Source organism: Cladophialophora immunda (genome assembly GCF_000835495.1).
Source record: "Cladophialophora immunda strain CBS 83496 unplaced genomic scaffold supercont1.3, whole genome shotgun sequence".
Classification (NCBI taxonomy): Eukaryota; Fungi; Ascomycota; class Eurotiomycetes; order Chaetothyriales; family Herpotrichiellaceae; genus Cladophialophora; species Cladophialophora immunda.
This window is the reverse complement of record NW_015622543.1, coordinates 2490236-2515087: the sequence shown is the minus strand read 5'-3', so window position 1 is coordinate 2515087 and position 24852 is coordinate 2490236. Positions and strand designations below refer to the sequence as shown.

Here is a 24852-nt window from a genome sequence, read left to right as displayed (position 1 = left end):
GACTGTTATCAATCGATTGTATGAAAGTGTATCACCAGAGACGAGAAGGGTGTGGAGGCTGAACAGCGGTCCGAACAGAATAAGTCAACTATACTGAGGATGAACCAAGTCAGGCAACGGCAACGATCCCTGAGGAAATCAGCAGACGAGGTCCTCCACGGGTACTGCGCTCAGATACTCTGTCGTCGCTGAACATTGAGCGAAAAACACATGTCCAAGCACCGGCTGCCGCAAAAGAAACGCGTCTCCACGGAGCTACAATTGCTTTCGCTCGTCGTCCTGATGGATATTGAAGCGTCGGCCTCTGTTCAAAGATTGCGGTAGCATGCATGACGTTGCATCCTAGACTTGAGCACTTTGGTTGTAAGTTTTCACACCGGGTCCATTGGCCTCAACCATGGATTGTCTTACTCAATACCTGGAACCTACAGGCTGAAAGGAAGCCCCATGAGGTAGTACTAGCCAATTGCATCCTCTCCGGTAAGACGGAACAGACTTGGTGATGCCTGTGGAGACCGGTTCGCAGCCACTCATTCTTCAATGGGTATAGAGCTGCTCGTGGGTAATGATCTTACCTAGTGCAATCCGCTCACCTACGGTCACAGCGTCCCTAGCCCAATGCTTCCAGGACGTGGAGAATTAAATCCCTCACCGAGGAGCCTTTTTCGAAGTACATAACCCACGACGAAAGGGCCCCAAATCAGTTTCTGTTGCATAATTATTACAATCCATTTCAAAATTTGCTGCAGACAACATGGCAACAGTCGATGTCGTGCCCTGCTTCGACGCTCAGTGTCGTCCCAATCCACTAAGTGGGCATAAGAGAACGAACGCGATCAGGTTTTGCGTGATACAAGTCACCTCAGCGAGTCGGCCTCAAGCATATAAAAAGCCCTCCTGCGCCATGTCTCTGTACTCAAGAGCCAGCCTGCTGCCGTTCGTGATAGATCATGGGTAAAGAAGGAACGACAAATCATGGCCCCGCGCGGGTGACTACCATTGCATTTGCAGACAGCCCTGATGATCGGCACAATCGGTCAAGCGCCCACGACACTTTGAGGCAAGACGAATCCCACCATCGAAGGCGTTCAGCAAGTCGAGACTCGATCTCCAGCGTTCGCAGTCGGATCCACCAGGCCAATTATGGTATCCCTATCACCTATCGCACACTATCGTTCCAAGCTTCCGAGTCGAGAGCTCTCAGTGAAAATGGCGGTGACAATACAGCCAAAGACAAGCTGCGAACACCGGGAGACGATTTGGCATGTGCCGACGAGCACCGTGTCGATGTTGAAACTCTGTCTCAGCGCTTGAGAGTGTCGCCAACCGTGGGCCTGAGTTCTGACGCAGCAGCCAAGCGCTTGCAGCAGCATGGTTACAATGTCCTTCCCCAACGCCGTCAAAACTACGCCAAAACCCTGGCAGGGTATGTGTTCGGCGGATTCTGCTCGATACTGTGGGTGGGTGTCATCATCTTCTTCATTTGCTGGAGGCCTCTTGGTGATCCAGATCCTCAACCCTACAACTTAGGCCTTGCAATCTTGGTCATTATCGTCATCGTCCTCCAGGCATCCTTTTCGGCTTTCCAAGACTGGTCAACCGCCAAAACCATGAACTCGATCCTCGGCATGTTGCCATCGGATGCTCTTGTCCTCCGGGATGGCTGTATCAGCAGCGTTCCCACAAAGGAAGTTGTCGTTGGTGACATTGTTCGTTTGGAAATTGGGAACAAGGTCCCTGCAGACATTCGCCTTATCGAGACAAGCGGAGACACTCGGTTTGATCGATCTGCCATGACCGGCGAATCTGAGGAGGTTGAGGCATCGCTTGAATGTACGGGCGACAACATCCTTGAAAGCCAGAATATGGCTCTGATGGGCACAGTCGTCACCAACGGGACCGCCACTGGAATTGTCGTCTTCACCGGTGCGAAAACCGTAATGGGCGCCATTGCCAAAGCAACTGCTGGCGTCAAAGCAAAGCCGACCGCCATTCAACAGGAAATCACGCGCTTCGTCACCATCATCTGCGGGCTGACGATCTGCTTGGCATGTCTGATTCTCTTCGCCTGGGTGGGCTGGCTTAGGATACAGCATCACTCTTTCATGAATGTGGTTGCAATGCTGGATGACATCATGGGCTGCGTCGTCGCCTTCATTCCTGAAGGGATGCCCGTCGGCGTGGCATTGACTTTGATGTTGATAGCAAGGCGGATGAAGGCGGTCAACGTGTTGCCCAAGAGCCTCGCCACGGTGGAGACGCTGGGCTGTGTTTCAGTCATCTGCTCTGATAAGACCGGGACCTTGACCAAGAACCAAATGACAGTGACCAGCATTGGGTTCGTGGACCAGTTCTTGTCTTCAGAAGAGGCCAAGGAGTCCTTCACGCAAAAGACGCAGCCTCAGCCTTTGGCACGCCTTGTGACCGCTGCCAGATTGTGCAATGGAGCCAACTTTGACCCGATGAGCCTTGAGAAACCAGTGGAGGCCCGTCTCACACAGGGTAATCCAACCGACGGAGCACTCCTTCGGTTTGCGGCGGCCCTCACTTCGGGTGACCAGCATTGTGATCGCTTTCCGCAAGTCGCGGCAATCCCATTCAACTCCAAGACCAAATTTATGCTGACACTGCATCAAACACCCTTGGATGAGTTCAAACGGGTGGAAAAGTCCTCGTCGTCAACGTACAAAGCATTCGTCAAAGGAGCCCCTGATGTATTGTTGCCGAGGTGCTCTCAGTACTGGACTTACCGATCGAATACTATCGCTCGCTTGGACGAAGAAGCAAGAACAGTCTTCCGCGAGCTACAGAACACAATGTCTCGGAATGCGGAACGAGTCATCCTTCTATGTGAGCGTGAATACACATCCACCAATTCTTTTCATTCCGATGGCTTGTCCCAGGAGAACCTCAATCATTGTGCAACGGATCTTGTAGCCATTGGCTTGGTGGGCATTTTCGATCCGCCTCGACCGGAGACTAGTTCTACCGTTGCTGCGTGCCGCCGTGCTGGGATACGGTTCTTCATGATGACTGGTGACTTTGGGCTCACCGGCGCAGCGATTGCTCGTGAGGTTGGCATCTTTACTGGCGACCGAGAGCCTGACACGTTTTCAACGATCGAAGAGCGACGGGAAGAGGGGCCTGAAGCACTGTATAGCAGCCAATCTTTGCTCCTGGAAGGCTCCCAGATCAGCCAGCTCGAGAAGGACGACTGGAACGTCGTATGTGGCTACCAGGAGGTCGTGTTCGGCAGGTGTACTCCGGAAACTAAACTTCGGATCGTCAACGAGCTAAGGAGTCGTGGCAATACCACGGCGGTGACTGGAGATGGCGTCAATGATGCACCTGCTCTGAAAGCTGCCGATGTTGGGATTGCAATGGTGAACGGCAGTGATGTTGCCCTTGAGGCTGCTCATCTCGTGCTGCTCGATAAGTTCGACTCCATCGTTGACGGAATACGACTCGGCCGTCTTGTGTTCCAGAACCTACAAAAGGTCATCAGCTATCTTCTCCCCGCGGGAAGCTGGTCGGAGATCTGGCCGGTGCTGGTGAATGTCTTCTTTGGGGTTCCACTGCCACTCTCTTCCTTCCTTATGATCATCATCTGTGTGTTCACGGATCTGTTCCTGGCTCTGAGTCTCATCATGGAGAAAGAAGAGTTCGACCTCCTCAGCCTTCCGCCGCGGAACCGAAAGAAGGATCACTTGATCAACCTTCGGATCTATACTCAGTCTTACCTTTTCATCGGTGTGATGGAAACCGTCTGCGCCCACGCCATGTACTTTTTGTACTATTCCAGATACGCGCACATACCGATGACAGACCTGTTCTTCGCGTTCGAGAAGTATACTGAGGGTTTCCATGGATATACCGAGGCGGAACTCACAGCCTTCAACACCACGGGGCAATCCGTCTACTTCATTACGCTGGTACTTCTTCAGTGGGGCAATATCCTCTCCATCCGAAACAAGCGACTGTCAATCCTCCAAGCTGATCCTATCCGAAAGCAGCGCCGTAACCCTTGGCTGCTTTTGTCAGCTGTCCTCTCCCTAGCGGTTGCCATCTTCGTGACAGAAGAACCCGGTATCCAAAGCTTATTCGGTACTGGGAGCGCGCCCATTGAGTTCTGGTTCTTGCCCTTGCCGTTGGCGCTTGGGATCTTGGTCATGGATGAGCTGCGGAAGTTATGCGTCCGTACCTGGCCACGCGGTCTACTTGCCAGGATCGCATGGTGACATAGGAACTTGAAGAGCACGATCCTGAGCACTATCCCGAGGAGCTGAGTTCTTGTCAGCTGTCTCTACTGGCGATATAAAGTCAGGTCTGAGAGATTGCTGAGACTGCGGGAACAGATAGACGAAAGAGACGAAAGACCTTAAAAGCCCGTACTCCACAAGACCTCCCTATGCCACAAAGATCTTGTCTCAGTGCCTAGGGATGCTCAGTGCCGTTGGATGAAAAGCGAGGAAGGGGTTCAGGAGACACGGTAGCCTTGTAATCGTTGAGGAGACTCCGAAGATCTTTCGTGTTCCCTGCTTCGTGAGACCCTCTCATGGTGGTCTCTTCCGTTCCTTCTTCAGACCCCAGACATTGCATGTAGTAAAGATACATTCCGGCGGAAGAGGTACCTTGTAGCAGCCTCGCTGAGGTCTCCGCAAAAGCCTCGGATCGGAGCTGGATAATTGTTGCTGCTTTAAGAATGGAGAAGATTCGGGGAAGCAGATGCCGATGTTCGGAATCGAGGTCCCGATGGCAAGATGCAGCTCCTCGTCATTGTCCCCCCATATATGAATTTCCCTGATAGCAGATCCCAATTCCTTCTTCCCTACCAAAGACACCTCACTCTGTCTACAGACGTCCCAGGGGCCGGCAATCATGTCTGGGTCGGCATCAAGAGGCCTGGCGCGCGTCTTGCGCCAGACCAAAAGACCTTCGATCCCTCGGTCTCAAGCCAGACAGTGCCAGCCTCTGCGGCCCTTGTTTGAACCCGTGCGAAATTTCTCTGGAACGGCTCGACAACGGGAAGACACTGGCGAACCGCACCGCAATGTCAAGTACACGACCGACATGTACCCTACCCTCAAGCGAGACCCAAGGTTCTCCGAGATCACGCCGGAGCATGTCCAATTCTTCAAATCGGCGCTGGGCGATGATGCTGCGGTCATTGATGGAGTGAGCAGCGATGCTTCGGATGACCTTGAAGCTTTCAACACCGACTGGATGAGGAAGTACAGAGGTCATACCAAATTGGTCTTGAGGCCTAAGAGCACGGAAGAAGTGAGCAAAGTGCTCAAATACTGCAATGACAATAAGCTGGCTGTGGTGCCACAAGGTGGCAATTCGGGTCTGGTTGGAGGGAGCGTGCCGGTCTTTGACGAGATTGTCATCTCGCTTTCCCGGATGAACAAGATCCGCAGTTTTGACGACATCAGTGGCATCCTGGTGGTGGACGGAGGTGTGATTCTGGAAGTGGCTGACAATTACCTTGCCGAGCAGAACCATCTCTTCCCCCTGGATCTTGGTGCCAAAGGGTCAGCCCAGATAGGTGGTAATGTGGCGACCAATGCTGGAGGCTTGAGATTACTAAGATATGGTTCGTTACACGGCAATGTCCTCGGAATCGAAGCAGTCCTACCGGACGGCACTATTGTCGACGACCTTGGTACGTTACGGAAAAACAACACGGGCTACGACATAAAGCAACTCTTCATCGGAGGAGAAGGGACAATCGGAATCATCACAGGTGTCTCGGTGTACTGTCCGCAAAGGTCCAAGGCAGTCAACGTTGCATATTTTGGACTTCCGTCGTTCGAGCATGTCCAAAAGGCTTACAAGGAAGCCAAAGTCCAGCTCGGGGAGATTCTATCTGCTTTTGAACTCATGGATGCACGGAGTCAGGGCTTCGTTCACCAAGTCACCGGAAATAAACGACCACTGGACGGTGACCATCCCTTCTATTGCCTGATCGAGACAAGCGGTTCGAATACAGAACACGACAGTGAAAAGCTCGAAAAATTCTTGGAATACGTTATGAGTGAAGAGATTGTCTCGGATGGCGTGCTAGCCCAAGACGAGACTCAGGCCAAATCTCTCTGGGCGTGGCGGGAGGGCATCACCGAGGCTATCGGCCACTTCGGCGGAACCTACAAATACGACCTTTCCATCCCCATCCAGGAACTCTACCAACTCGTGGAAGACACCAGAGATAGACTAGACTCGAAAGGCTTGGTAGGTGATGACGACTCTTTCCCAGCAATTGCCGTGGTCGGCTATGGACACATGGGTGACTCGAATCTACACCTGAATGTTCCCGTGCGGAAATACACAAAAGAGGTCGAAGAAGCAATAGAACCGTGGGTATATGAGTGGATCCAAAAGCGGAGGGGAAGCATCAGCGCCGAACATGGTCTCGGGATTGCCAAAAAGAAATACATCGGATACAGTCGCAGCGAGACCATGCTCAAGCTGATGAAGCAGATAAAGGAGCTCTATGATCCCAACGGGATTATGAATCCGTACAAATATATATAAAATGGCAGAGGCGGCTGACGGGTGAGACGCCGCGTCACATCGACGCTTTCTTCATGTGTTTCTCTACAAGTCTCATGTCATCTTCCACATTATTTGTGGCACTTCGGCATCCTGTCTGACCACTGAACAGAGAGCATGGCCAGTGAATGGCTCTCGACCGGCCTGATAGAGGAATCAATGCGGGGAAGTCGCCGGCGTGATAAGTATATTGATTTCGCCGAGGCAAGATATACTTCTCCAATTCACGGACCTGAGGAGAAGAGACACATTACCACGGAATTCGACATCGGACGTGTTGCTCGAGTCAGTGACTTTGTGCGTGGTTTGTATAAGCTCGGGTTGTCCTTGTTCCCAGCCAGAGCTTTCCAAAGACTCGCGCCCTTCTCTGTTGTGTTGCTCACGATCTTGCTCCGAATATGGTCTCCCCTGACCGACTGAAGGAGATCTGGGTCCCCATCTCGGACCAATATGCCTATAAGAAGCGCAAGCTCCGCGTGGCCACGATCGGGGCGGGCTTCTCGGGCCTGATCTTTGCCCACAAGATCCAGCACGAGCAGCCGGAGCTGCAAGAGTTCGTCGACCACGTCATCTTCGAAGCCAACGACGACGTCGGCGGGACGTGGAAGGTCAATACGTACCCGGGCGTGCAATGCGACGTGCCGGCGCATATCTATGTCAGTCTACCCCTGTCTTGTGCTGGTGTTTCAAGAGGGACCAAGGCCGTTGATTCTCTCGTTGAGCTAGGCATTTCCGTTCGACCCGAATCCCAACTGGTCCAAGTTCTATGCCGACGGCCCGGAGATTCTCGAATACGTGCAGGGAGTGGTCAACAAGTGGAACCTGAAGCGGGACATTCAGTTCAACACTCGAGTGGTTGCCCTCAATTGGCTGGAAGAGGAAGGGAAATGGAAGATCCGGGTCCGGAAGGATGGACAGGAGGAAAGGGATGAGTTCGCGGACGTTCTTGTTTCGGCGCAGGGGTTTCTCAGGTAAGTTGCTTGTTCTTGTCTCAAAATCTTGATCCGGGACTGCCAGATGTCAAGCAGTGCCTTTCCGGGTACGGTTCCAAGGTGCTGATCTAGTCTTTGCACTGTCCCAATAGTCAATGGAACTGGCCAGATATACCCGGCCTCCAGACTTTCAAGGGCCACAAAGTGCATTCGGCCGGCTGGGATCATTCCTATGACTACTCGCACAAGAGAATCGGAATCATTGGCAATGGATCATCCGCCATCCAGATCCTGCCCCAGATGGCCAAGCTGCCCGGCACACAGGTGGTGAGCTTCCAGCGGGGAGCCACTTGGATCACCCAGAGTCTAGGCGAGGCTCTCGGAGTCGGCGGCGACGGCGAGCCCGATGCTGAGGAGACCGAGGATCAGGAAATGACAAATGGCGACGAAGGTGTCGATATGACGGAAGTGGACCCTGCGGATGGAGAGGTGGGAAGCAAGTTCAACCCGAGATACACGAAGAGCGACAAGAGGAGGTTTCGGAACCCAGAGAAGCACAAGGCCTACCGCAAGATGTTGCAGCATGGCATGAACAAAGGATTCAGGCTGGTATGTGGTACCCCTATATGATTTTATCATTTCTTTCAAGGCTGGGTTGGTGCTGATTCTTCCCTGCCATGGGCGTATAGTTCCGCAAAGGCTCTGTCCAAAACGCCAAATCCACCGAGGTCACCGTCGAGCGGATGCGCGCCGCGTTGAACAACAACCCGGAGCTCTGCGAGAAGCTGATCCCGAACTGGACGCTGGGCTGTCGGCGCCTGACCCCCGGCGAAGGCTACCTGGAGGCCTTCCTCTTGCCCACGGTGTCGCTGGAGAAGTCGCCCATCGCACGGATCACCGAGACAGGCATCGAGACGGAATCCGGGGGCCACTACGACCTGGACGTGATCGTGTGCGCCACGGGCTTCGACGTCTCGCACGTCCCCCACTACCCGGTGACGGGACGCAACGGGATGACGCTGGCGGAGAAGTGGAAGGACGAGCCCGAGAGCTACCTGAGCGTGGCGTGCCCGGACTTCCCCAACTACTTCCTGTTCACGGGGCCGAACGCGACCGTCGGCCACGGCACGCTGATCACCAGTATGACCTGGACGGCCGAGTACATCGTCAAGTGGCTGCACAAGATCGCGGGCGAGGACGTGCACTCGGCGGCGCCGCGCCAGGACGCGACCGACGAGTTCGTCGCGTACGGCGACGAGATCCACCAGACGCTCACCTGGACGGGCGCCTGCAAGAGCTGGTACAAGAACCACCGCGTCGACGGCCGCGTCACCGCCACCTGGCCCGGCAGCGCCCTGCTCTACCGCGAGGTCATCCTGCGCGAGATCCGCGGCGAGGACTGGGACGTGCGCTACCGCTCGCGCAACCGCTGGCGCGGCGTCCTAGGCAACGGCTTCACCAGGCTGGAGACCGAGGCCGAGGAGAAGGAGACGCAGGGCGAGTCGGTCGATCTGGCCTTCTATGTCGAGCGGTGAAACCCGGTACTCCCTCTGCACAGCGCAGTATGCTTGAGGAGCCAGGATGTTTTGATATATGTATGTATGTAGTCATGGTTTGTGTGCCAGACGCGAAGGAAGCGGCATTTCACTGCGCAGTGTTACCCTCGGAGACGTTCCAAAATCGTAAATGTTCGTGGATCTTGATAGCCGCACTGAGAAGGCTTGGATCCTTCCCGGTTCCAATTGGTATTACAAGGCTACCAGCGTCTTTCCTTGCCTTTCCCTTTTCCCCGGTCTCTATCCCTATCCCGGTCCTTGTCTCGTTCGCGCCTTCTCTCTAATTTCAACTCCTTCTCCTTCTCCCGTGGATCAATCACCACCAGCTCCTCCTCGTTCTTCCTCTTCCAATTCAGATCCTTGCCGAGCCGGTCCTTGGCGAACGACAGCGAGTGGCTCATCCACTGTGAATCATCCTCAGACTCCTCGGCCTCGGCGTTGTTCGGGTCGTCCCACCTCGAACACGATTGACAATTTGCTATGAAGTGCAGGTCGCACAGCGCCGCCTCTTCGTCGTCATCGTGTTTAGTGGGAAGCGGTGCGGCGACTAGGTCTGAGGGGATCGATGAGGAGTTGCGGTCGTTGTGATCCTTGACATCGTTGGCGGGTTTTGAAGAGTGAGCTTTGCCCTGTGCATCGGCAGATTCCAGCCGTGCTTTGAAGGCGTTCAGCATCTTCAGCGCCTTGGCCTCGTCACGCGCGCTGGATTCGCCTGGGCGAGGCCATTTGCGACCTCTCGTGCTTGTTGCCGGGATCAGAGATTCTAGGGCCGACTTCTTAGCGATGGAACCATTGGCATTGTTGTCGACGTTGCGGCGCATGGATGCTTTCAGGGCGGCGATCTCTGCTTCTAGTGCAGATGTTCTGGAAGCTGAAGGTTGTTCGTCCGGTGTGGGTGATCGGGACGGTGATTCTGGGTCGCGGAGGGGAAGTTGGCCCAATGGGTCGTGGAATGATGGCTTTCGGCGCTGGACTGGTGATGGGGATTTGGTCGGTGATGGCACACTTGCCTTACGCTTTTGCGGGATGGTGGGTGAAAGTGATCTTCGTTGCGGTTTCTCGACTGCGGAGGGTCTAGGAGTAGTGCCGTTCGTTTTCTTCTTCGGTTCAGGGACGTCCTCGCTATCGATCAATGTGGGATTGAATTTGGCCTTCTTCGGTCGCACGGCGACTGCGCCGGCATCATCCTCGCCTTCATCTCCCGCAAAGCTGAGTAGAGTCTTCCCGCCCCTCTTTTTGGGTGCCTTTTTCTTCGCGGGAGCTACCACAGTGCGTTCCGCGACTTTGTTTCTTTTCCGCATCTTTTGCCATGCGTCACCCTTGGGCATCTCGATGATTTCAACCCTGAGAATCTTTTCCGGGTACATGGGTCTCTCACTCCCCTCCAACAGCTCGCCTTCCGCGATTTTGACCACGTTGTAGATGCCTTCGCCCTCAACGCGGCCGAACATGGTGCACTTGCCATCTAGTTCAGCTCTGCAGTCTCCTAGCGTGATGAAGAATTGGCTTCCATATCCCGCTCCGTCTCCAGTGCCTTTGGCCATACCAACCAACCCTCTCCTGTTGAACCTCAGCCTGCTGTGGATTTCATCTCCAAACTTGATCTTCTCTCCCTCTTCTCGCCCCGTCAGCCGCGCCCAGTCCTCGTCATATCGTTCAAATTCCCTGTCCTCGTATATGTTTTGTCCACCTTCGCCGGTGCCCGTGGGATCACCCGTTTGAATGACAAAGCCGGGGGAGACGCGATGGAAAATGTTGTTGTTGTAGTCCTCGTCGAGGACATGTTGCAGAAAGTTTCTGCATGTCAAGGGTGTCTGGCTCGCGAACAGAGATATTGTGAGAGGACCAGCCGATGTATGGAGAAGGACTGAGGCAGTTGGAGGAGGTTCGGTCGTGTAATGCGAAGACATGGTGACTCGGTACGCGAGAACATTCAACTCATCGCAATCGCTGCATCTCGGAGTTTACACCCAGCTGTTTCTTCGAGGGAAAAACACTCGAATTATTTCACAACCTTTGACGTCGTGGGTTGACCATGCACATCTCGTACCTGAAATTTGGGAAAACACGTGAAGGCTGCAAACATGTTTGCTGTGTTTGCCGTGTTTACTGGTAAGGCTGAGTGAATACCTGGGTAGTTCTGGTAGTGAACTCGGCATGCATGTCAGCATCGAACGATAGGCCTCGAAGGTGAAGACTGCATGAAGCTCGCGCAAGTTTCGCACACGCGCTTGATCCTGATCTGTCTGCTCCATCGTATTAATAAATGGCCCTTGCTAAGGCCCAAATTAGCGTCGAACGACCTTTCCTATGTCCTCGCGCGACCAATTTTCCCCCTCTAGAATATGGGCTCCAAAAAATCTCACTGGTGGCATATCATTCTAACTGGGTCATCTCAGAGCGAAGGCCAGTCTTCGATATTTGAATGCTTCACCTGCTTAGGAGGTGGCTATGTATAACGGCGCTTTGGGCCAGGCATCATCATCCAGAGTTTCGGTGGACTTGTTGACAAAGCGACAGTACAGGCACTTGTACAAAACAGTTGACCATACCACAAGTCAGCAAGCCCAGGTGTCTTGAAAAAAGCATTATCCCTTCTCACATTCATCTCGTGCTAAAACAGACAGCTGGAGGAAGTCCTATATCCGATTCAGTCGTCAGCAATCGTGCTTGATCCTCCGCCTTCGATCTCACTCAACACCCTCGTCCCCAGAACGTTGCCTTCCGCATCCTGATAGATAGCAGCAATCGAGCTGAAGCCGTTAAACGGCGTATATGAGTATTCCGACTCCTTCGCGTTCTGGCCGTTGAACAGGACTGCCCGCTCGTGGCCGGTAAACGTCATATCGTGCCAGAATGATCCCACCACCTGGGACGAAAATACTGATCCATCGTTGTGCAGTTTCTGATCAACAATATTGCCACCCTGGTCCAGGATCCGGTTTGTGTGCGTGTTGCCACTGTAGTCGTTGATCGAATAGAGGATGCCCTCGTCGAGAAGCGCCGAGCGGGCTGACAGGCCACTCGTTGATGAAGAAGGGCTACTGCTGCTCGTGCTGCTTCCGCCTAGGGCAGTGTCGACCAGGGAGCCAACATCCGACCCCAGCGTGGCAATCACGGGGTTCAGATCGATCGAGTTGAGCGTGTCGTTGATCATAAGTACCAGATTCTCGAGCCGTGCCTCGAGCTCTACTCTTGCCGATACGTTCTGGATGCTCAGCTGCACAGCATTGATGCTCAGATCAACACCAGCGTTGAACTGAAGGAGGGATAGCACTTGGGCATCGATGTTGATTTTCGCGGACAAATTCTTGACCGTAATGTCGATCTCGCCGACCGAGACGCTCGCATTGAGGAAAACGTCAGGCGGAGTGCTGGCATTGGAAACAGCGCCGTTGGAGGTGTCGGTCTCCTCGGTCTCATAGACTGCAGAGTCAGTGTCGTTGCCAGTTACACTAAGCGAGTAGCCAGTATAGCCATCACTGGAGGAGGCCGTCTGGCAAGTGCCAAACTGGAATAGGACCAGAATTAACGAGCATAATAGTATTGGAATCATGACAACCTGATGGATGCAAATGTCGAGAGGAGCGGCATCAAGGGAACAGCGAAGACACTCTGATAGTTGAGTTATTTCACGCTCTAGTTCAAAGATTCAAAGAGATTGTAAGAACTCGACTCTGTACAAGCCCTGCAGGACCGCGGCGGCGACAACCCCTCCTTTTTTTCCCTTTCGACAATTCAATTTCCAGACTCACCAGTTTTGGACTTCTCGAGGGTCACTTTCCGCATCTCATTTGGTGCTTGGAGAAGTCGGTTCGCGCGACATGGGTAAAGACCTGTTTTCGCAAGGCCTAATCCAGGAACAACCATGGGCGTTCCATACCTGCAATCTCGGCAGATCAGCCCTTTACCGCAATGGACCGTTGAAACATGGGGAGCGATGCAGAAAACCGGTTGGAGAAAGACCCATCTGCAGGGATCGGCGCAGATCGCCCACCCGCGTTTGGTCCAGAGTGAGACCCATCGCATCCCACAAGGGAGCGAACAATTTTCCTGGACATGGGAGATTTGTTGTTTAGCGATGCCTGGTCGAGAAATTGGCCATGGCCAGAAGGTGGGATTCTCCATGAGGAGGGAGAGCCTGGGGCGGATGATATAGAGTGCGGGATGGGCGTCGATTCCTGCCTCTTTCTCCTCCACCGTCAGGTGAGAACATCATGGCGCGCTCAATATTCCGGCTTCTCACGTTCGTCTCTTTGTTCCTGCTGCAAGAGCAAGTTCTGGCGCAAACGACCACCTCGTCAACGCCGGGCGGGAGCGGCTCGACATCGTCGAGTTCGGCGACGCTGACGCCGAGTCCAGCCTCTGCTTCCTCTACTCCTCCAGATGTCTACCTGAACGTGCCAACCCTCTCTGTTGGTCGCATTGAACTTGATGTCGACGATCTACGGGCAGACATCAACTTGAACGCCCAAGTGGCGTCCCTTGTCACACTGAATGCTGGCGTCGCCCTTTCCATCCAAGAAGTCAACCTCACCATATCGGACGTCGACGCAGAGCTTGAACTGATCGTCCGTCTGGGACACCTCGTCGACATCGTCAACCGAGTTTTCGAATCCTTAGACCTCAACCCCCTCTTGATCTCTGCCATCAACAATGTCACATCGTTACTCGAGCCCATTGTGGGGGCTGTGGACGGCCTCCTCGGCTCCATCACTCAGGGAGGAACGACACTCTCATTCTTGATCGACAATCTTGGCAACATCGTGCAGGAGGTCGGCGGGGTGAGCACAATCGTTGGGAATTATCTGACGAACATGACCGACACGGGAGTCAGTCAGACACTGTCTGGTGGTCTTATCGAGAAGACGTATTCATATGCTCCCCTCAATGCATTGGTAGATATTGTTTTCAACACAGCTGGGCAAGTTGTTCAGGCATCCGTTCAGAAGCAGAGCGGGAGTGGCGGCAGCACCACAACAAGCTCTACGTCGGCGTCAAGTACCACGCCGGCTCCATCTTCATCCACCACCAGCTAGCAACCACAGAGCGCCAGTCAGCAGACACAGTCAACCAAGGCGACAGCAACCGGGAGATCGTCAGTACCAAGACCGACGAAACAGCCAGGTCGGGGTGGACACTAGTCCTGATTTCGGACCATATTCTGTGGGATTCAATGTTGTGGCTTTCCGGCTAAGTCACGATCAGAGCAGAACATCTTCAAAGGTCCTTGATGATGAAGGCTCTGGAACGGAGTGCGTTTTGAGAGGACTTTGCCACAAGTTCATCCAATATCTTGAACTAAAATTTGCAATACCACCGCATTTGCAGACCAACTTTGGCATCTGCATGCTCTCTGGGCCTTTTCGGATTTCTGTTTTGGTGGAGGAGAATTCCCGCCCAAGCCAGCAGCTCCCTACAAGTGCGATATGCCGCTGTAAGATGAATGTTTTACATAGTATCTAAGGATTCAGACTGCATATCCACCATCTGCCAGTGTCTATTTTGCCCGAACACGACATTCAGCTGTGGCCCCGGAGGCATTTCCCTTTGCAGACCTGCGCTGTCGGCTATTGTTACCAGAAAATCGAGAAAGTCACTCCATAGCTAATTTTCTCGCGAGGCCAAGTAGAGCGGCTGAAGCTCTGAAACTGTGATACCAATCGTCTGCGTTAGCCGAAGCCAAAATTGGCGGCGTACCAAACGAAGAACTCAGTTTGTCGATTGAACCACGAGGCCGAAGCCACATCAGCCCATTTTGCAATGTGATCAGACAATGTTTGCTCCTACCACACAACCAATTGTTAAATGCTCATGACTGGTTACCTGACAGATATCCAGTCAAGTGCTGGATTTCTTCATGATTTAACCAAATACCCAGGAGATAGTTTCAGTCCAAGTCAGATTCCGCTCTGAAAAATCTGTCGCCATGTTGTGTCGCAACTGTTCAAATGTTCGTTTCCAATGGTTTGAAGAGATCGCCGAGGCCAGTGCTTATGCGCAAAATCCTAACAACAGTGTCTTCGAGACATGCAGGAAATACGACATTTCCTCTGTGGAGCAAAAGTTCTACGTCCATCATGCCGACTTCCAACATCTAGCCCAATCCAAAGATGCCGGTTGCTACTTCTGCGCTGCCTTGTGGTTTGCCTTCAATGAGCCATCAAGCGATCCTGAGCAGGGCAAAATTGATTCAGTTTCTGCGGGAGAGGAATCGCCGCTTTCGCCTGCTCACCTCGCCCAAGCCGACAGTCCCGAACCCTCCAGCATTACCAGGACGTGTCCTGTTGTATGGAGGGTCTTTGCAAGTCGCCGTGCGGAATTCGCTTCTAATATGTGGTTCGACGTGGAAAGTTTTGTCTATGTCTTCTGCGGTAAATTCTTTAGAACGCTACAAAGAGTTCAGGTCCCCGAAGGTATGTTGCGTATAGTCCTTGGAGAACTGGAGCGTTGACGATCAAGGTGCTTTCGCGCGGCTGACATCCCGTATCTACGAGCTTTGGGAGTCCAAACAGCTCCTCGAGATTGACAACTCTACCCAATCCAACGACACCTTCGAGCTTGCCAGATTGTGGTACAACAACTGCCTTTCAAATCATCCGAGTTGCGCCACTCTAAGTTTTACGACTGAAGCAATTCCACCATTGCCGACCCGAGTGATTGACGTCAGGGAAGATGGTATGGAGCCTGTCCTTTATGAGCCTGGGCACGGCGAGACCGGTGAATACATCTGCCTCAGCCACTGCTGGGGAGGAACGAAGCCTCTGGACGTGATTAGACACACCGGATCAGGCCAAAGCCCAGAGACAGGCCGTTCTAACGTCTTCCAGCTTCCACAGCTAGCAACGTGGCCAAAAACCTTCAGGGATGCTGTCGACATTGCGCGCAAATTCCACATCCGATATCTCTGGATCGACAATACTAGCATCATCCAGAAGGACAAAGACGATTGGGCGAAAGAATCGCAGCGCATGGCGCAGTATTTCGGCAACGCGACATTCACAATCGCGGCAGCTTGGGCATCGAACGACGATCTTGGACTATACCACTCCCAGAACCCTCTGTTAACCTATCCGCTATGCCTCTTTGATCCGTCCGATGTTCCACCCTGCAAGGGCTACTATGTTAGTTTGATGGGGCTGAATTCCAGAGACAAATACGAGGTCATCAACACACCCCTGGCCAAGCGAGCATGGGTTCTTCAGGAAGAGCAGCTGTCGAGGCGTAGACTCACATATGGTGCTAAGGGAGTCTATTGGCTTTGCTTCTGTTGCTCAGCCTCTCTCGATAACGTTATGGGCTCAGAAGTCACACCGTATCGACATGAACGCTTTGGTGATAATCAACAGCTGAGAATGCATATCCACCCGTCTCTATCAGGAGCTCCGGCTGACGCGGGACGAAACCCTTATTTGCATCTCTGGTATGCCCAGGTGGAGCAATTCACGTCTCGGAACATGAAGATGAAAAGCGACGTTCTCCCGGCTCTTTCTGGTCTTGCACAAGCTTTTTCGAGCTATATGGAAACAGGCGATCAGTACGCAGCTGGACTGTGGCAAAGTGATCTCATGCTCGGACTCCTCTGGACCACAGACCTCTGGAACACACGGGGTGTGAAGGTTCCAGGAGGTGCCACTAACTTCGACCCCGAGGGGTTCTCCGGGCCGTCATGGTCGTGGATATGCCAATGCCACAAGCGAATCTACTTTCATTTTCGTGAGAAAATGCTGCCGGGAGGCAGATGCGACTACCGGAAAAATACAGCCCTTGTCGGCACCAAGATCACGCGCGTCGAAATCGATCACCAGCCCTTTAGCGGCCCCTACGGCGAAGTCAAGGGCGGAAGGCTGTTCGTCACGGCGAAGCTCCTTTCTGTGCTCATTTCGACTACACCTCACACGCTGACGAATGAGGATAAGACCAGGCGAAATATGATCGGTGGCCATGGTTCCATCGTCTATCTTCTTTCGGTGGACACCACGCCATTCCCCTGGCTTGCTCGGCGGGGCATTTGGTGCGAACGGGGCAGAGAATTCAAGGGTGAATGCGACGTAGATGACATGTTCGACGAGGCATGCCGTTGGCTCGATCCGCTTAGTGATGTCGAGGCGAAGTTCCTGCCCCTGATCATGTACGAGGGAGACCCGGACGGCCTAAGAACAGCTGGGTTGGTGCTGGTTCCGAGCGGAAACAAAGAGGATGAGTTTGTCAGGGTCGGCCGCGCTGAAGTTGATATGCCGAACTTTCAGACTTTGCAACGTTCGACGCTTCCTGTCAGGGAGATCACGATAGTCTGAGGCAGGACCTTGAGGTTCCGGGGGCCATGCGCATGCAGTAAAGGCGCGATGAATGGGGATTTCGTGTTCAGACGACTGGCAACTCCTCTGGATAGTGAGGCTGGGTACGTAGCTCATCAGAAATGCTCCGTTGGAGCGTTGCAGGAGGCGAACCGTAAAGGCTCGACTGATAATTGTTTGGCCATTTCGTCGCTATCGTTGACTACTTGAGGTCAACGAAGATGTCTTGAGCGATAGTCGAGCGTTGCAGCTGCCGGAATTTTTTGACTTCGAGAACGCACATCCCAGTCATGGAGCGTCCATTCGAGTATTTGTGTAATCTGAGAATATATTTTCTGAGTGACTCTGATTGCGTCGCTCGTCCACATAACTGAGGTGTGCCTTGCTCCGGAGGAATATTCGTTCCAAAGCGACCAGAAAGTATTCTCTATTTCCTTCATTGACGTGAGGAGAACATAGTGAGACACCGCGACTCGGATGCCGGCATCTAAAAGTGCTTCCCGGCAGCCTCGTCTTATGGCTGTACGAGGAGAGCTGGGGTCAGCTGCGGGATAAGTCTGACTGCTTTTCTCCACGATCCGGCCTCGGTTCCAATATGTACAGGGCGATGAACTTCCCCCACATTGAATCTGACGGGCAATCGACGATTCATGCGTCAATAATAACACCCGAACTTACATGCCGAGATACAAAGTGCTATATCATCTAGAGTTAGTTTCGACTGGTGCATACCAGTCGGCCATTCTGCAGTGCATCCACAATAGCCATTTAATCAGACTATTCCCTCCAAAACCTCCGTTGAAGATCCAGTGCCTTCGTGACATCCACCTTGATCTACCCTATGGCACCAGGATACGACCTAGACAAACTCCCAGGCAGCTTGCCTTCGCAACAAGTTCCAGAGCATGTCGATGTGGAGACAATCCAAAAGTCGGCTCAACAACTCCTAGAGAATTTGGATGTAAACGGCCTGCACAGCACGGCACTATGGAGAGATTGGCTCGCGCTTACGGGTCAGATACGAACGTTCTATAGCTCGGAAAAGATCGCGGAGGTGTGGACCACTCAAGTCAAGGCTAAAAATGTCACAAATATCAAGACAAAGACCGGACGTATCACCAAACCTGTTCCAACGAGCTCCTGGGTCGATATTCCGTTCACATTCATCACGGAGCAAGAAGGCGGCCTCATGGGGAACTGCACAGGTACGGCCTCGTTGATTCCAGATGAGGCCGGGCAGTGGAAAATCTGGATGCTTGTGACCGTTCTGGACAACTTTGCTGACCTCGGACACCCTGATGTTCCTCCGATGGCGGGTAACACGCTTGCCAATGGTACGGTCAACGGTGTTGCTGAACACGGAACGAAAGGGGATGGCGAACATTATTTTGATGTCGTGGTGATAGGAGCAGGTCAATGCGGTCTGGCAGTCGCAGGGAGACTTGGTGCGCTTGGAATAAACTACGTGCTTCTCGAGAAGCGACTCTCAGTGGGGAAGAACTGGACTCAACGGTACGAGTCAGTGAGACAACATACCATCCGAGAATACAACAATCTTCCCTTCGAACGCACATGGAAGGCCAATGACCCATTGTTACTGCCTGGCAAAATCGTGGCAGAAGGCTTTGAGAACTATGTCAGCAAGTACAACATCAACCTCTGGACAAGTGCGGACACCACCGGAGCGACCTGGGATTCCGAGCGCCGGACTTGGATGCTGGACGTCACTATTGACGGGAACGAAAGGCGGAAGCTCGTCTGCCGACATCTTGTCGTCGCCACGGGTGCCGGTGTGAGCATCGACAACGACCCACGGTATCCCGGAACGGACCACTACCAGGGCATACTCGTGCATTCGGGGGCGTACAAGCACAGCCGTGACTGGGCAACCAAGGACGGTATTGTCATTGGGTCAGGCACCACAGCGCATGATATTGCTGAAGACATGTATCGGGCAGGTCTGCGTTCTGTCACCATGATTCAGCGAAATCAGACCGCCATATACCCAATCGAGTGGATCGTCAAGGGACAGCAGGGTAAGGACACCCACGCGATGCAATCGTTGAAGACCTACTGATCAACCATTCTGCAGGTCTTTACAACAACAACATCCCCACCGCTGATGCAGATGCGTTGGTGGCCTGTCGCCCCAATAAGATCCTCCGTGACATTCTGAAGGTGATCCACGAAGCTGCCGCAAGCCAGGAGCAAGAACGCTTCGACGACCTGGAGCGCGCCGGGTTCCGGGTTGATCGAAAGACTCCCCTGATGGACAACATCTTGTCGCGCTACGGTGGTTATTACATAGACATTGGGGCTTGTTCCCACGTTGTGAGAGGCGAAATCAAGGTTAAATCCGGTGTGCCAATTACCACCTTCACCCCCAAGGGCTTGAGATTTCAAGATGGAAGCGAGCTCGAGGGGGGCGTGGTGGTGATTGCAACCGGGCAGGACCACGACTACCGAAATCAGGTCGCCGAGATTGTCGGGAAGGACTTAGCCTCGAAACTAAGCGAGTTTTGGGGCCTGGACGAAGAAGGGGAAGTTCGGAACGTGATGAAGCCAGCAGGTAAGTTAGCCTGCCAAGGACCACTAGCACCGCCCTACTGACCAGATCCTAGCTCCCGGCTTGTGGATGTTTGGAGGCACCGCCGCTCAAGCGCGTTGGTGGTCGCGGTTTGTAGCTCTTTCCATTCAATCCGACGTGATAGGAAAGCCTCTTGAGGGTGTGAAGATGGTCGGATAGCTCTGGAGGAGAGGCGATGAGGCAACATATTCGAGGACCACCGAAAGGTCCAACTCCAGCGAATATTCAAGACTCGAGTCTTTGCGAGGTCCTGGAGTCAATGGGACAGGCGGTCAAACTCTCGCCGAAATTGCTGCGCGGCAACCTGGCCAATTGACTGGAGATATCTCCCCTAATCTAACCTCTTCTGGCAGGTGAAACGGGCCTTCCCAGCCACCCCGGGGCGGGGTAATAAGCTTGGCGAAGCGGGGCATTTAAGCTTCTCCTGGCGCACCTCCTAAGGATTTTGGACGCAGAGCTCAATGCATCCAGAGGGATCTTGTGCATCATATTAATTCGTTGATCCATATCGACTTACACTACGCAGCCCTGTCACAGACTCTCCCCTCTTGTTACACTCAGAAAGACACATTGAACTTAACGGCGTTGCCATTGCGGCAACTACCTTGTCGAGCATGTCGGGTCCACTGGATTATACTGAGGTTCAGGGATTCCGGGCACTTCGAGCAGTGGGTTATACTTCAGCTCAGGGATTACTGGCGCTTGGAACAGTGCGGGATGACCTAGCTCGAATCTTCATGTCCAACCCTCGAGTTCCCACACAAGAAAATGGTGCGCCTCAAGGACCTCATGAACAACACACCAAACCCTTCAGGCCAATTGTAAACGCTCCACCACAAGGCAACCGTATACCTCAAGGATATCATGCACCACACAACGGCTCAGTTCCAGTATCAGCACAAAGCCATCGAGTACCTCAAGGATATCACGTACCACACAACGGCTCAGTTCCAGCATCAGCACAAAGCCGTCGAGTACCTCAAGGATATCATGTACCACACAACGGCTCAGTTCCAGCATCAGCACAAAGCCATCGAGTACCTGGAGGTTTTCAAGTACAACAGGACAAGCCAGTGCCAGCCTTCAGGTCTAGCGACCGAGTCCCGACTCAACAGAGTGGCCCAACCCGAGTTTATGGATCAAATGGAGGTGCTATGCAAAACAATAACAGCATTCAGTCCTTCCCATCATCGGACAAGAACCTAGATCCAACACAGAGTTTTCCGGTACAAGACACCAGTGCATTGCGTTGGGGTCCACCGCAGGACAATGGAGGCCCTCAACAGTTTTTAATACCACCCAACAGCTCCCCTACTGAGTTGCAACCTCACTCTAATGGCCCCCCTTAATCTTGACCATCGCACTATGATGATGAAGGACACTCACAACAACAGAATGGATCTCTTGAACATGTAGCACCAGGCGGGTTCGTATGTTCTCCAAATCAACAGCCCTCCGGAACTCAAGGATCTCGCTTTGAAATCAGTACCGCCACCCCCGTCCCCGTACAACAACCCCATACCACGCCCCAAGAAGCTTCACAAAAACAGCAGACCAGCCCAGCTCAAATTCCCATATCGAACGAGCAGGCTCCTGCCCCACCGGAGGATAGCACCATATACTATACACCACGCGTTTCACGGCCAACACAACTACGAAATGATAGAGGCCGACATACTGAACCGCCGGAGCAAAAATCCCGAGACTGGAAGGATCATGCACGTGGCGCCCAAACTAAGAAGCCACCACAACGGATGGGAGGACGCTCGAAAGATTCTTCTCTGCAAGAGCATGTCACAGCCCGGACCCCGGGTTCTAGCGAAAAGGCTATAGTACAACAGGCTAACACGGCTCAAGCCCCCGAAACAAGCCGGGAGGCTCGCAGAGCTTCCCCGGCGCATGATAACACAGCAAGTGCCACTGATTCCACTGGCGGGACCCCCGAGGTTTCCCAGAATCACGATGCGGGACAAACATCTAGCGCGAATGAAGAAGCTCGAAGACTTCCGCCACCACAAAATGACAAGCCGCAAGCCCCTACAACAAACCAAGAGGCTCCAGCGATTGCGCGACCGCAGGTTCATCGGGACGACGCTCCTGAACCAAGTAGAAATCGAACGCCCCAGAAGGCCTCACCTCAGGCTTCGGAGCAGAACACGAATCCGCCTTCCCAGAATACGCCGGATCAAGCTGCTAGATCAAGTAGAGAGTCGTCATCACAGAATGCCACAACTCCGACGTCCGGTCCAAGCAGAAGAGCGCTGTTGGAACGGAGCGGTACAGAAGCCCTGCCCATCGACCTAGATCTGGAGGCAGATACACCACTAGAGATTGTTGGTACACCTCGGATGCCTGAGTCTGTGGAAGATGCTCCGGTGGAACATGTCAACGCACCCCCCAGCCCCAGATCAGAGAACGTCCCATTGCAGCTGCCGGGTCCGGAGCTGCCCATCGAAGGCACGGCTCTCACCTTCTTCGCCTGGTTCGTCACCTCTTCCCGGCGGCCGGAGACGGTGACCAGTTATCTCGACGAACTCCCCACTCTGCTGTTAAAGGCGTCCAAAAGACATCCGGTTCTTGATTCCGCCCTTCGTGCTCTGTCGCTGGTCCTCTATGGCCTTTTCCACAAATCTGAGCCCGCTGTTGATCGCGCGAGGTTGATCCATGCCTCGTCGCAGCGCATGCTCGCGCAACTCACCTCGCCAGACGCAGAAGAAAGTGTATCAAGCGATGAGCTCATTGTCTCGGAGTTGCTGTCTGAGTTTTATGAAGTATGTTGCTCACTTCCTCGTTACACCACCCCCAGCCAGGATGGAATGAATGCGCGCTACAGTGCCTGGGTCGAAGCATTCCGCTTCGTCTATACTCCCTCCTCTGCCTTCGTACTGACACATTTGCGTGCTATTATAGCTTTGCATATGTCTCCAGGAGCAGCGTCCGTTCAGGAAGGCTCAGATGGGGTGCTTGGAGAGAGTCCTAGAATTGCGCAGCAAAGAGCCGTTTCCAGATGCCCTGTCTAACCGCGTTTTCTCTGCAGCAAGACATCAGATCGTACGTATATTGCAGCTGCAGAAGTTTCCGTCCCGTTACTAACTCAGGACCTCGTCAGGCGTGTTATTGCATCGAGACCTCGCAATCTGCAACCCAAATCCTGGGAAGACACGTGTTTATCTGCGAGAATGACCCTGGGTCGAAACTCACTCGAGAAGCCATTCGAGTTTCGGACTTCCTCGACGAATTCAGGCGCAATCGAGACTCATATCCGCAGCCGCCATGTTGGCAGCAGCTGCAGAAAGGCTTAGACATCGACGATGGATTGAGTTGCTGGCCCAAGACTGTGCCGTCGTGGTGGCAATATTCTTTTCACAAGGATTCCATCTATACCAACGACCTTGGCTATCACGGCATGGTCCACATCTATCATGACATCCAAGTGGCATCGGTGTGGAACTGCTACCGACACATTCGTATCATGCTGCTCAGCACCATCGCTGAGCTCGCATTCTTGAGTGGGCAGGTGGCTGGCATTGATTACAAGGGGGTAAGGAGAAAAGCAATCAGCTCGATGACGGAGCTGGCGGTCGACATCTGCGCCTCGGTGCCCTTTTTTGTAGGCACCCGGAGCGCCGCCACTCCCGAGAGCAAGATCCGGTATCCTTCGCTCGGAACGCGTGACGCCGACTTGATCCATCGCCAAAATGCCCATTCCTGGGGCTGGTTCTTGCTGCTGGTACCGCTCTCAAGACTCCAGATGACGGGCAACCTTCCTGCCGAGCAGCGTGAATGGGCGGCTCAGCAGCACAGTCGGGTCTGCGCCATTGGAGACCAAAGGTATCACGTCAGGGCAGGAAGCTTTGAGAGACTCCTGTCCGATTCCTTGCCTTCCTTCGCCTGCTCACACGCCATCAACATCCAAAACCTGGCGTAAGTGAACTTTCTTGCACTCCTCTCGTGACAAGCACTAACCTGCGCGCTTCCTCTCTCAGGCATATTGATCTCGTGGATCGGGAGCCGACCGACGAAGGCGACCCTATGGACCTTGACGGCTTCGGTCTCCGTAGAGCCGCTGCTCAATCCCCAAATTCGGGATCGAACTCTCCACGGACGCAGTCACCTTCACCACAGCCGCCGCCGCCGCCGCCGCCACGGTCCTCTAGGAGGCCCAAAAGAGGCCGACGAAGAAGACGAGAAGACGACGATGAGGATGATGACGACAAGGACGCCAACGCCGATGCCGATGCAGACGAAGAAGAGGGCCGTGTGAGCTGTGAGTGCGGCCGTCGTGGCCGCATGTCCAATCCCCAGCGGCATCACAGAGAGCGAGCAGCGAAAAGACGGGCGTGTGACACTTGCGGCATCAGCTTCACCAAACGCCTAGCATAGCGCAAGCACGTTGTACAATGCGCTTGTCGGCGCAGGCGCAGCAAGCAGTGAGCTCTGGAGCGTCCGGGGACGATAAAGGCCGGGCACACTGCGAAGAAGAACTTGACGGACCGGCCCGGGTCATTCATTGGTGGTGGCTTATACGGCCAAGTTCTGGACTGTTAATGGCCTTGACAACTAACAAGCACGACGACGACTTACGACCTTTGATGATTGACGATTGGCGATTTACGACTTTGTAACACCACCAACATAGACGATGTCGGTTTCTAATTGTTTACCTATGGCGGGCACCTTGGGAAAGGCGCGTCTAGCGTCTAGCCTGGCAGGGGACGCGGAACTCGAGCTCAGGCTCTGGGATGGACTAATGGTTTTGAAACGAACAATGATACCATGTACGAAATATGAACATGGGATTGGAGGGGTGGCAGGATTGATAGTGCCGATTCTGCATCTATAGATAATAGACAGTTTCATAGTAATAATTCAAGCACGAGAAAGGAAAAAAGGGAAGGTTTGAGAGCAACCACTCCGGGAGATTGAGT

At 53.5% G+C, this 24852-nt stretch overlaps 7 protein-coding genes across 7 annotated transcripts; 6 read left to right on the top strand and 1 right to left on the bottom strand.

Annotated features, from left to right (window-relative positions):
* The first annotated feature begins 905 nt into the window (after window positions 1-905).
* PV07_05338 (uncharacterized protein) lies at window positions 906-4505 on the top strand. Its single transcript, XM_016392222.1, has one exon. The coding sequence runs from the start codon at window positions 951-953 to the stop codon at window positions 4236-4238; it is 3288 nt and encodes a 1095-aa protein (XP_016249741.1). The 5' UTR covers window positions 906-950; the 3' UTR covers window positions 4239-4505.
* Window positions 4506-4795: 290 nt separating this feature from the next.
* On the top strand, window positions 4796-6578 carry PV07_05337 (uncharacterized protein). The gene has a single exon (XM_016392221.1). The coding sequence runs from the start codon at window positions 4879-4881 to the stop codon at window positions 6532-6534; it is 1656 nt and encodes a 551-aa protein (XP_016249740.1). The 5' UTR covers window positions 4796-4878; the 3' UTR covers window positions 6535-6578.
* A 372-nt stretch (window positions 6579-6950) lies between these two features.
* Window positions 6951-9019, top strand: PV07_05336 (uncharacterized protein; the record flags this gene model as incomplete). The annotated part of the gene is made up of 5 exons (XM_016392220.1): window positions 6951-7208; window positions 7279-7523; window positions 7637-7848; window positions 7954-8093; window positions 8174-9019. 5 exons carry the CDS (start codon window positions 6951-6953, stop codon window positions 9017-9019), a joined length of 1701 nt encoding a protein of 566 aa, XP_016249739.1.
* On the bottom strand, window positions 8997-11088 carry PV07_05335 (uncharacterized protein). Its single transcript, XM_016392219.1, has one exon. The coding sequence runs from the start codon at window positions 10948-10950 to the stop codon at window positions 9241-9243; it is 1710 nt and encodes a 569-aa protein (XP_016249738.1). The 5' UTR covers window positions 10951-11088; the 3' UTR covers window positions 8997-9240.
* Window positions 11089-14928: 3840 nt separating this feature from the next.
* On the top strand, window positions 14929-17467 carry PV07_05334 (uncharacterized protein). The gene is made up of 2 exons (XM_016392218.1): window positions 14929-15456; window positions 15503-17467. Exons 1-2 carry the CDS (start codon window positions 14970-14972, stop codon window positions 17335-17337), a joined length of 2322 nt encoding a protein of 773 aa, XP_016249737.1. The 5' UTR covers window positions 14929-14969; the 3' UTR covers window positions 17338-17467.
* Window positions 17468-18178: 711 nt separating this feature from the next.
* PV07_05333 (uncharacterized protein) lies at window positions 18179-20083 on the top strand (the record flags this gene model as incomplete). The annotated part of the gene is made up of 3 exons (XM_016392217.1): window positions 18179-19373; window positions 19430-19906; window positions 19959-20083. The coding sequence occupies 3 exons, from the start codon at window positions 18179-18181 to the stop codon at window positions 20081-20083; spliced, it is 1797 nt and encodes a 598-aa protein (XP_016249736.1).
* A 705-nt stretch (window positions 20084-20788) lies between these two features.
* PV07_05332 (uncharacterized protein) lies at window positions 20789-24749 on the top strand (the record flags this gene model as incomplete). The annotated part of the gene is made up of 5 exons (XM_016392216.1): window positions 20789-21073; window positions 21319-22695; window positions 22835-22975; window positions 23034-23848; window positions 23911-24749. The coding sequence occupies 5 exons, from the start codon at window positions 20789-20791 to the stop codon at window positions 24305-24307; spliced, it is 3015 nt and encodes a 1004-aa protein (XP_016249735.1). The 3' UTR covers window positions 24308-24749.
* Window positions 24750-24852: the final 103 nt, after the last annotated feature.

What these genes read in the sequence shown, in the direction of transcription:
- PV07_05338 (XM_016392222.1), top strand. Translation starts at nt 951, where the DNA reads ATGGGTAAAGAAGGAACGACAAATCATGGCCCCGCGCGGGTGACTACC.
- PV07_05337 (XM_016392221.1), top strand. Translation starts at nt 4,879, where the DNA reads ATGTCTGGGTCGGCATCAAGAGGCCTGGCGCGCGTCTTGCGCCAGACC.
- PV07_05335 (XM_016392219.1), bottom strand. Translation starts at nt 10,950, where the DNA reads ATGTCTTCGCATTACACGACCGAACCTCCTCCAACTGCCTCAGTCCTT.
- PV07_05334 (XM_016392218.1), top strand. Translation starts at nt 14,970, where the DNA reads ATGTTGTGTCGCAACTGTTCAAATGTTCGTTTCCAATGGTTTGAAGAG. An exon ending in AAGAGTTCAGGTCCCCGAAG is followed by an intron (nt 15,457 to 15,502) that starts GTATGTTGCGTA and finishes TTGACGATCAAG; the next exon opens with GTGCTTTCGCGCGGCTGACA.